The 11,476-nt window shown below is 39.9% G+C and overlaps 1 protein-coding gene across 1 annotated transcript; it reads left to right on the forward strand.

Annotated features, from left to right (window-relative positions):
* Window positions 1-2,729: 2,729 nt before the first annotated feature.
* gclm (glutamate-cysteine ligase, modifier subunit) lies at window positions 2,730-10,169 on the forward strand. Its single transcript, XM_017693524.2, has 7 exons — window positions 2,730-3,038; window positions 5,032-5,097; window positions 5,908-5,992; window positions 6,095-6,151; window positions 7,068-7,270; window positions 8,358-8,472; window positions 8,869-10,169. Exons 1-7 carry the CDS (start codon window positions 2,916-2,918, stop codon window positions 9,036-9,038), a joined length of 819 nt encoding a protein of 272 aa, XP_017549013.1. The 5' UTR covers window positions 2,730-2,915; the 3' UTR covers window positions 9,039-10,169.
* Window positions 10,170-11,476: the final 1,307 nt, after the last annotated feature.

Genomic DNA, 11,476 nt, shown 5'->3' on the forward strand with positions numbered 1-11,476 from the left:
ATGATTTTCAGTCAGTTTACAGGTCTTTTACTTCTGTTACACCCTTAAGTGTACACAGTCATATTTCAAAGTTTGCAGAGGATTCAGAAATCAGACAGCTTGTTCTATACAAGTCACTGCAACGGGAGGTGTCCTGTTAACAGCCATGATTGTCAGTGGCTCCATAGCATGCACATTGAGTGAATCTGCTGAGTCACATCTTCTAAAGCAAAATCCTGATATGGAGAGACATTCTGCTGATGACATCATCATAATTGGATGTGGTGGGCAAAGTGTCGCTCCAAAAGCTCTGTACAATGTGAATTTGACTGTATATGATTGCAGGATGCTCATCCCAGTGCTTGTAGTCCCTGGTCAAACTGATGACATAATACTGGGCAGCAATGCCATTAAGGCACTCATACAGTTTATGCGAAAGTCAGATGACTACTGGAGGATAATGTTAGAACCCAGTGGTGTTGGAGATGACAATGTTCATCAATTCCTTTCTCTCTTTTCTAATGCTGAAAGGTGGAGAGGTGAGACTGTACCTGACAAAATTGGGACATTAAGTTTAAAGCAGTGCATCTCATTACAGCCACAATGTGAACATCTCGCTTGGGGCAAACTGCCGGAGTCGACAACCATATCAGTGGGCAGCACTGTGATTGTTGAACCAACCCAATCCAGGTGTAGGCCAAAGAATGTTTTGGTTGGCAGGGTCATCACACCCATGTGGGGAGACCGATGGCTGCCCATGAATATTTTTAACCCTACTAGTAAAGTTGTGATGCTGAAAAGAAATACAAAACTTGCAGATGCATTTCCTTGTGTTGCTGTGGAGGATCTGTCTAAGCCTGTTAGCATTCGGGCTCACTCTCAGTCTCTTCGTGACGCTCCCTTAGCAAGGTCTGGTGAAGAGGTAAAAATGGTCTTGGAGGCGCTTGGGCTGCAGGAGTTGGACCTGGATGCCTGTGAAGTGTCTGACCTATGGAAAGACAGACTTCTGCAACTCGTTGAAAGGTATGAGTCAATCTTTTCATGGCACAAGATGGACTGTGGGGAAGCCACTGACTAAGTGCATAAGATACATCTCGTAGATGACAAGCCATTTTGCCTTCCCTATCGCAGAGTGCCGCCAAGCCAGTATGAGAAATTAAGAACAGCTCTCAATGAGATGGAAGAGAAGGGCATCATTAGAAAATCTCACAGTGAGTATACATCACCTTTAGTCCTTGTTTGGAAGAAAAACGGTGATCTGCGCATTTGTACTGACTTCAGGTGGCTTAACACAAGGACAGGAAAAGACACACATCCGCTGCCTCACCAGGCAGATGCCCTTGCTGCTCTTAGAGGCAATGTTTTTTTTTCCACTATGGACTTGACCATAATGTGCCACTATATGAAAAGCACAAGAAGTACACAGCTTTCTCCTCACCCTTTGGCCTCCATGAATACAATCAGATGCCTCAGGGCCTGTCGAACAGCCCAGCGACATTCATGAGAATGATGTTAGCTATTTTTGGAGATAAGAATTTTACCAGTGTTCTATGCTATTTAGATGACCTCATGGTGTTTGTACCCACGGAACAGCTGTTAACCATTGACTAAATGACATGAACAAGGACACATTCATTTCTTTTAAAAATATAATAGCAAACTATGCAGCATTTATTTTAAATATTTTGAAACAGTTACAGTGCAACAAACTCATAAATAATACTACAGCCCTAAAATTCCTATTCAGTTCCATTTTCCCCAGGCTTAATATAGTTGTGTTCTGATGTTGGCTGAGTTTATACGTTTGGCTGAGTTTATACGTTTCGCGTTGACAGTGTAAAAAACTTCGCACGTGTATTTCCCGGGATTTCCTACTGAATCTATCGATTTGTTTGGTCAAAGCAAGTCCCGCCCCGCCCTGTTTCTGACTGGCTTAATGGCTAGTAGGCTAGGCCTTGGTGTTGGTTACAGTGAAACCTGCGCATGTCAGATCAAGAGAAGTGTCAGATCCTATGGTCAGATCACTAGGCCAGGGGTCGGCAACCTGCGGCTCTTTGATCCCTCCGATGCGGCTCAGCTTTTGAAAATAATTAATTTAATTAACGTATATTATTTTTGAGACTTAAAAAATGTTCGGGCGGAATATCATAAACGTCCGGTATTTAGTTTCGGTTCGCTAGAGTGAGATGTCATTGTCTTTTTAATATATTATGTGGCTCTCACTGAAATAAATTTCCAATTATTTTGGCTCGTGTTTTAATGTGTATTAGAATAGTATGAATGAGCACAGCAATGCTAGCTGGTTTAACTAGCTTATTTTTAGTTTCACCATGTGGTCTGGATGCCATATATTGTGTTAGCCACCAGATGGCACTGTTTCATATTTTACCTTTTTGTTGATGTTCCACTAATTGAAGAAGGATGATGTAACTGTAAAATATAATTCATATTAATACTGTGACAATTGACCCTGATGTGAATGTAAAATGTAGACTGGTATAAATCTTTAAAATACTGAACATAATATGAAAACACAAGCACTTCCACCACTATACGATCGTAGCAATTTGTAAATGTAATTGTATTATTTTCATGAATTATATGTCTTGTCATTGGTTTATTTTGGAGATGTATCTAAACTACTGTAGTCTCAGTAGTTTAAACGTTATAGAAAATAAATATGCCACGTCATGGTGACCCGGCACAATGTTACAGTGCACAGAGTAGGATTCCAGTCCGGGTTTTCTCTGCTGCCCGCTCCAGTCTGCCGTCCTGCTCACTACCGCTTTTGCCTTCAATGTAGTGAATGAACGAAGCTACAAATGCAGAGTCATACCAAACCTCTGAGCGCAGAGCGACGGGAATCACGGTGTTGAGATTATAAATAGTCTGAAGACACTCCAGCGAATTATTTCTGTACAAGCAGGCTGCTGGACATGGAGCCTCACGTCTACGCGAAGATGTTACTTGACCATGCCACAACTCTGAAGCTGCACACGGGCAACCTGGTGAACCGCAGTCGGCTCAAGAAGAAATGTCCGTCTTCCCAAAGTGAGGAGGTAACGTTAAATCTGCTGATCGTTCGCTTGACCGGGCTTTACCCTTCTGTCCGTTTTTTCTTATCGTAATTCTCGACGAATTTCCGTTATTTAAAACTGCGTTGTTTTGTCTGCGTTTCATACGGTGACGTCATTACGAGCCTGTTCCGGCATGGTCGAGCCCGGCAGAGACCGCTTTTACCCGGGATTGTTCGGAACCGACTGAATTTCATGTTCGGTCCGAATTTCAGCTTCATCGGCCGTCGTTAGCTATGCAGTGTGAAGGAGTTACAAGGGTTTAACCGCCCAAACTAGCTTATTCCGAGCAGTAGGGCGGGCAGATGGATTTCAGAGTCAGAAGTGTTGGTCGCATGTCTCAGAGTTTGAGAAGATCTCACCAACCGACTTCTCAAAGTCCTAAAACCACACACAACCACGAGGAGTAACCATAGTAAATATCATAGTAAAGCATAGTAAATGGTTCAGTCATAGTAAACGGTTAATCCGTGTCTATCCCAAAGCCCCTTCCTTCCTATATGGTGCACTAGCTATGAAGCTCCGGTTTCTAAACCAAGACACATGGCTGAATCCCACATACCTATTTATTAAACATCTGATGCGCTGTTCGGGTGCAGGAGCCACTGGGAGGGGGAAGCTGTTCGAAATTCAGCCGCTGTTTTTGCTCGACACTCGGATACGGCGTGTTGTTTTGATTGACAACTTTATTGACCGAGCTGTCTTTAGTGGCTCCGTGTCACCCGCAGCGTGAGCACCCAAGTCGTTGGGACAGAGCGCTTTCCTCTTCCACAGTCTGAGCAGATAAACCACAGGCTTTGGCCGAAACTTGGCTTGATGGTCGGTTCAGACGTACAGTGTGAGCTGTTACCAAAGAAGCAGGTTTCTCAAATCACACAGTGGGTTATGTGTCTGGCTTGACAGCATCTGACCGAAATGCTCTGCTCACTCAAACTAAGTTAGCTAGCTCTGTTAGCTAATGCTAGCTAAGTTAACGCTAGCTGTCAAGCCAAAGGCTGCAAGCTGCTCATGACCAGCAAAGCAGCTGTGGATGTTTTATACAGACGTTCTGTTAATAAGTATAAACTCTGAAGTAAATTAGCTACAAAGCATTTCTGGTTGGTTATCAACATAGGTTAGCTTACTAGTTTGGAGGAAGCTGAAGTCAGCTTTATTCGCCAGCGAATTTTCCCGTTCCACCTTAAATGGCTTAGTAGTTACATTCTGATGCGCCAGAATTTACATCATTTAAGGTGGGACAAATGTGAAAAAGAAGCTGACTTCAGCTTCGCCTATCCTGAATGATTTAGCGTAGCTGAGCTAGCTAGGTTAGCTAATTTAGCATGTTTCACTTGACGTTATATCCGCAGGGTGAAAAGCACACCAGGCGCTTTCCAGCATTTCCACACATTTGCAAAGCAAATCTCAGGTTCTAAAACCGACAGGACGAAGTAGCTAATCTATGGAGAGCTTTGTTGCTATAATCACATTTTCAGATTTTAACTGCTATACTGATAATTCAGCCCAGGTCTGTGATGGATGGTTCTAAATTTTTACCTCACTATGTGAGAAGGTTCTGATCCTCAGACATACATAAGTGGTCCACTTTGGTCAGTGTTAACATCAGGTCAAGTTAAACTGATAAGCAGGTGCAGATTTGTAGGTATGGTAGCCATAACTGCAGGCTGTAATGGGCTTAATGGCCAGTTTCAGTTTGAGTTCAGTTTCAGTTTGAAAGATGGGTCTATTTATTGGTGCTTATTCTTCTACCTTCCTGGCTTTAGGGCCATTGCAGTGTTTTGCCATTTGAAATCTATTTTTTGCTTCCGGTTTAGGCTTAATCTGTGGTTGGGGAATTGACCCCTAAAGTCTGAAGCTACTTCTACTTGCACACCATACTTTCCATTCAGCCAGCTGCCTCAGAACTCAGCAAACATCCACTTACATGTTTTTTCCCCATGACATCACCTTACTGATTTTTTTATTATTTTATCCTCAGCTTCAGGACTGCATCAGAGCAACGCTTAGTGAGTGGTTTGCGTCTATACCCCCAGTTACGGAACCAGTAAGTTTTTACACTGTACACACACTTTTACACACCAGCAGTTTGAAGAAACCAAAAGAAAAAGAAGTATACCAGACTAGAACTTTATAATGACCAAGAACAACTTGAAAGTCAGTCCGTATGGTGCAGAATGAAATGGAAGGGAATGTTTGGCTCCATCATTATTCTCTTGGCTCACCGCAGTATTAGTGTTAGAGTTTTCATCAGTGGTGTGTCTGATTAGCCAGTGTATACAGTTGCACATGTGGGCTGATGCAAGGTTGCGTGACAAAATTCAAAGGAACTGAGCTTTTCTAAAGATTTTGTTTTGTGAGGCTGAATTCATCTGTTGAATGTCGAAGGAATTCTTGTCAAAACTTTTGGGCGTAGGAAAGCCTTATAACTGTTAGTTTATTGACCTCAAAGCCTGCAGTGATGAAAGAAAACTGTCATGGTGATCATTCATGGCAAGTTAGCTTAAATAAACAGTATGGGCTGTGAGGTCTGAGTGCTTTCGCTCTGGCTCCATCCTGCAGCGCTCAGCAAATCTGCTGCAAAGAAGAGAGTGCTGGTCTTAACTCACACATAAAGCTAAGGCTTATTGAGGCATTCCTTTGCTGCAGTCCAACAACACATCAAGTTTTTACATGCACAAAAGGAGCTAAACGACTACAAAGGTTTTGAAGCAGTCTAGCAAGTTGAAGCAGAGAATTCAAAAAACAAACAAGCAAAAAAAAAACAAACAAAAAAACAAAAACGCCCTGACATACTCAGACCTTTCAGGTGCCTGTTGTGTTATTGTTCAGTCTTTTGTCTGTGTATCTATACCAGGAATTGTCCCGGATTCTGGATTGCACAATCCCACAGAATACAGAGGCCATCACACCAGAGGAGAGAGAGGAACTGAAGGTTTCTGGTGAGGGCTGCTTGACTTATGGAAGAATAAAGGCTGCATTTGTTCTTTAACTATGCCCCTATGGTGCACTGTCATCACATGCTTTTTTTCTTCTTTCTTCAGTCAAGCTGTTTCTAAGCGAGTCTGATTGTTCATCTGTCCGAAATGCTGTGGATATGGGTGAGTGCCACTCAAAACACTAAGTTCCTTGAGTTTATTAAGCTTAGTTTTGTCACCCACTTGAAGGGCCTATATTTTACATTATTCATGCATGTTCTGTATTTCCCATAAAGCAGAATCATAATTCATCTGTCAAAATTAATTTGCACATGACAATTTTCTAACCTCTCTTTATCATATTAACTTACAAAAAAGACCCCAATAAAAGTGCTGAGTGGTTGTCCTGTTTAGTGCCTCATTTAAAAAATGGTCTGGGTTGAAACACTCCTTATAATTTCAATGTGACTGGGCTATGATACTGTAAAGTCATTGAATATTTTCTAATGAAATGAAGACATTTTGATGTATATGGACCTGTATAGAGTGAAATGTGAGCAGTATATTTTGATTTGTTTATATAAAAAAAAATGAGGGAAAATGTGTTTTTCCATTATATAGACCCCTGGTGGTAACACTGTGACATGATTGCTGAGGGTCATAAATACAGAAGGGTCATACAAATATTGCCAGTTAGGGTTGGGCAGCATGCCAACATTATCATCAATGTGAATCTCTGAATATGTCATGGATATGGTTAGTAGTTATAGAACACTGAACAACACTGAATAATTTTAGAATTATTATAAAACTATTATAATTAGTCCTGTTTCACTGAATGTAGTGCTGTGCATTATGTTAATGTTGAATAAAAATGAGTGTATTTTAATTGAATATGGTGCTACTATTGCTTTTTTGTTTTGTACCAACTTATCAACTGAAATATGGTGATATGCACTGTGTATCAAATTACTGCAATGTTTTTGTCATCACCTACTTCTCGTGCCAGTAACACCTTTTCAAAGTCATCCTCAGGGCTTGAAGAATGTGTATCTGACTGTTACTTGCTGGCTCATTGTGTTTGTTTCTTGGTGCCTAGCTTGCGCGTCGTTGGGCGTGTCTCAGCTGGACTCTGTGATCATCGCTCCTCCTTTGCTGTCAGAGGGTGAGAATCTGGCCTTGGCTCACCTGCAGCCTTTGTGGGAGGAGCTGGAGGGGCTTGTTCACAGCCAGAAGGTTGCAGCTATTGGCACCTCAGACTTGGACAAGACCCTGCTTGAGCAGCTGTACAACTGGGCACAGGTAGAAATGGGGAAAGGCTGGGAATCTTCAGGGTTAGGACAAATATAAAGTAGCATACAGACAATACAGACCTTTCTAATAGCAACGATTATGGAAAGACTTACAAGAGAAGAATATTACTTTACAAAAAGTATTCCTTGCATTTGTATGAACATTTCCTATCATGATTGACTGATTCTTTTTATTGCTACACAACATGGTGGTAATTGTTTCCAATGCATCAAGATGTAATTTGGTTCTGTAGAAACACGTTACACAAAAACATATTGAATTATTTTAGTAAGTAAGGATAGTATTATGAAATACATTTTAAACAAACCTTTTGAAACACACCTACTTTCTTTGTGTTTTATAGTTTTGACTTTTTGGCCTTTGCCCAACCATGAACACTGCCTTTTGGCTCCCCAAGGCAGAGTTCCAGCACCCCTGATTTAAATAAATATGAAATTATCACCAGCACTATTATTGCTTATTCTTCAGATTATACTTGTCCATGCTTGGCAGTGAAATAAGTCTGTTGAAATAAGATATTTATTACCACTGCAACTTTGTAAAGAAAGATGATTAATACAATCCAAAGTAGCACCCTTGTTTTTTTTGTTTTTTTTTTTTGTTACTGCAGTATATTGTAAGTATATCATAAGACCACTTATCCCGTTCCATTTGTCATGTCGGTGACACGATTACAAGACACTATTGCTGATATTACTTAAGTTAGATTTAATACAGTTATTGGTAAGAGCTCTCTTAGACATCCATGAGCATGTGAATTGAATAGTCTGCCTGTTGAGGCTAGGGCTACAGCTTACTCTGTTAATTTTCAGAAGAAAATAAAATTATTGCTGCTAGAAAATTTGTCTTTTTTTGAGCTTTTTCTTTGGATGTATGCACAACATATAAATGCTACCGGTTGTTATGCACCAGCTTTGCCCTTATATATTAAGGATCTGTCTAGGACATTATATTTTACAAATAAGTGAGAGATTGATGTAATTCTTTCATATAAACTAAACTAAATCACTAAGTTCAGTTGTTCATGTTCGTTCTTAGTCTGAGTTTGTGTATGTATATTTTTTGCCTTGTTCAGGTGAAGCCCAGCAGTAACCAGGTAAATCTGGCTTCCTGCTGCGTGATGCCTCCAGACCTCACTGCGTTCGCTAAAGAATTTGATATCCAGTTGCTGACACACAATGACCCTAAAGGTGCCAAAACTTTTCCCTCTCTCCTGCTTATTTTCTGGATATGACCTAGATAAGCATGTGTTGGTTAAAGACAGGATATATATGGCACTGATTGTTTTGTGTGTGAAGGCCTTTTTTTCTGCAGGAATAGTCTGTCTGTCTATCTATCTATTTATCTATCTATACATATATATATAGAAGCATTGTTGGTGCTGCCTTTTCAGTCAGAGATTCTTTAAACACATTTAAGGAAAATGAAATCCACCAGCCTAAACAGCAGCACCATTACCATAGTTTTGCCATATATGTGTAAAATTGCAGTTACTACACATTTGACCATTGTTCAGTATCTATGTCTTTTGCAATACATTGCACTGAGTGACAGACATTTTAATGACTGTTTAATAATGTTTGTAGAGCTGATCAGTGCAGAAGGCTTTCAGGAGGCTGTACAGGAGAGCAGTAAGGACCTGCAGGTGGCAGACTGGAGGCTGGAGTGGGTCTTGCGGTACTCCATCATCGTCAAAAGCCGAGGCATCATCAAAGCCAAAGGTTACCTCATTCATGCTAAAAAGAAGATCCAGTAGGCATGTCCCAAAACAAGATTTGGGTCAACTATACTTCAGTCCACCTTACTTGTGGAATTTGCAAAAGTAGATTTTAGCTTCTTACTTAATGTTCTTTAATGAAATGTATGTTATCAGATTTAAATTTTTGTCCTGATTGGTGGAAAGATGGAAATTGAAGTTCAGCTGAGTATGTTGAGAAATCTCTTTTTTCAAAGCGTTTTTGACCTAAACAGGTCTGGGTTGTTATCCAACCTTTGTATCCTACTCCATTGCATGGGGTGTGTTTATGAATTTACATAATGTAGATAACCAATGTCTAACAGAGTTAACGTACCATACCATGCTCAAATCTGTTCAAGTGCCTCGTTTTGTTAGTAATACATTGACTTGCGTTTGTCAATTCTAAACAGATACTACAGAGATTTAAAAAAGTCATCTTAACAAAAAATAAATAAATAAATAAAAATTCCACATTAGGGAACATGGAACCATAAGTTAGGTTTTTAAAGAGTGACAGAAGTGTGTTTCTGGAAGCACAGAATTTAATCAAAGTTAACTTTGATGAGGCTAAATAACATGTAGAAGTCAATAATTACCAAAAGTTTACTGAAATTGATTTTACAGATGGTTACATTGTTATTGCTTTATATTTTTTGTTCTTGTCTCTGTTTGATGTTTAGAATGCCAGTTTTTCAACTCCGCTGGTGTTTGGTGTCATTTATTTTTAAGTACTGCTACCCTTGAAACATGTACACAGATATGTGGCTACTTGTCATTTACATATTTTGAGATTCATATGTTGCAGCCCTGTCTAAAACTTTTACTTTAGTGAGATATTGCAGGTATTTAATGGAGAAGTATGGAATAACTGACACACTGTAAGCATGCATGGCATGGTACATGTGTTCATTGTATATAAAACACTGGAAAATTCCACACTTGAAAGAAAGTTATGATTGTTTCTGATAAGTTGATTATCTGAAAATATATATTTTTATGTGTGTTTATTTATTCATCATAATGACAATTTATATTTGGGTCCACAATGAAGATCTCAGTACTGTACCTGTAATTACTGTTTTTGAATGTGCCCATGTAAGTTGTAATGTGTTTTTAACTGGGTTTATAAATCTAAATCTGAAACACGGATTTTGGTGCTTTTTGTGTTGCATCAAAACATTAAGGAGTACTGACCACAGCAAATTAAATCAAACCACTTAACAAGAATACCACACTTTCTGCTCAAAGTCATAATGCATTGTGCATTTTGGCAAGATATTGGCTACTGCATACACAGTGTATTCTGTTGTATACTTGAGCACCTTTTTATAACTGCACTTTATGCTTAAAGACCTAATGCATTGTGCATTCTCAACATAGACAAAATGAAGAACTAAACAGAACGGGCCTGAACCTAGCATTTAATGTTGTGTGTTATCCTAGGCAGTATGTTATTATACACCTCTGCTTCATCAGTTTGCCAATATTAATATTTTTTCAAAATAATTTCTGTGTTTTCACCACAAAACCCAGGATGCGTTACATAGTGGATAGTGGTGCACTATTTTAGTGGCGTCTACTGGTGAGGTTGCAGATTGCAAACAGCTCAGTACCATATTATACTACACTATAGTAGTGATGTGCACATACTCAGTAGGACAAATTGAGCCTGGCCAGAGAACCTGTAGAGAAGAGAATTACCCTCTAGTGTTTTTCAGGCTTCTCAAACGCTAGAGGGCGCTCCCGGGCGAGTAGAAAATGAAAGAGTTAAGAGCATTTCAGCTAAATTTTAGTTTTAAATGTTTAAACATTTTTAATGTAAAAGAATAAATTTATAACACTGGATAGCACAGAATATATTAGAACCAATATTATATTGTTATGGGCTTTTAAACTCGAGTTATAGGCGTTTAAAACGGCGCCTCATGTTCGTCCATGACGTCTGTGAGCACGAACAGCCAATGAGCTGCTCGTTCGCCAACCAATCAGCACTAGGTAGCAGTAATGCCCGTCTTCTGCTGCCTAAAACCCGTTTGCTGTAGAAAAGGGAAACACTGGTGAGTTTTCTTTGCTTTTTAGTGAAATGCATCCTTTTACTTGCTAAAAGAAAAGTGACTAGAAACTACTTTAACTTTTCGTTTTTGAGCTCCATTGACTCCCATAAATTGAGGGCTCGCTCGTGGGCGCCCCCTGCTGATCAGCAGTTCTGTTTTTGATATAAGGGGGGGGGGGGTAGTAAGTGGCCAGGCTCTTCATAAACCGCCTCTGGTGCTTCTCCTTTTTTACAAGTTCTCTGGTAAGTCCCGCCCTTCAAGACAACGAGCCAATCATCTTGGTTACGCTGCAAGCGGTGAAGATTGCGCAAGCGCATTAGCCGAAACAACCCGGTGCGTTACTGAGCCAAACACTACAAGCTATTTATAAGATTTTTGACAGATTTTATCAGTGATTTTAAA

The sequence above is a fragment of the Pygocentrus nattereri genome, chromosome 28 (genome assembly GCF_015220715.1).
Source record: "Pygocentrus nattereri isolate fPygNat1 chromosome 28, fPygNat1.pri, whole genome shotgun sequence".
Lineage (NCBI taxonomy): Eukaryota > Metazoa > Chordata > Actinopteri > Characiformes > Serrasalmidae > Pygocentrus > Pygocentrus nattereri.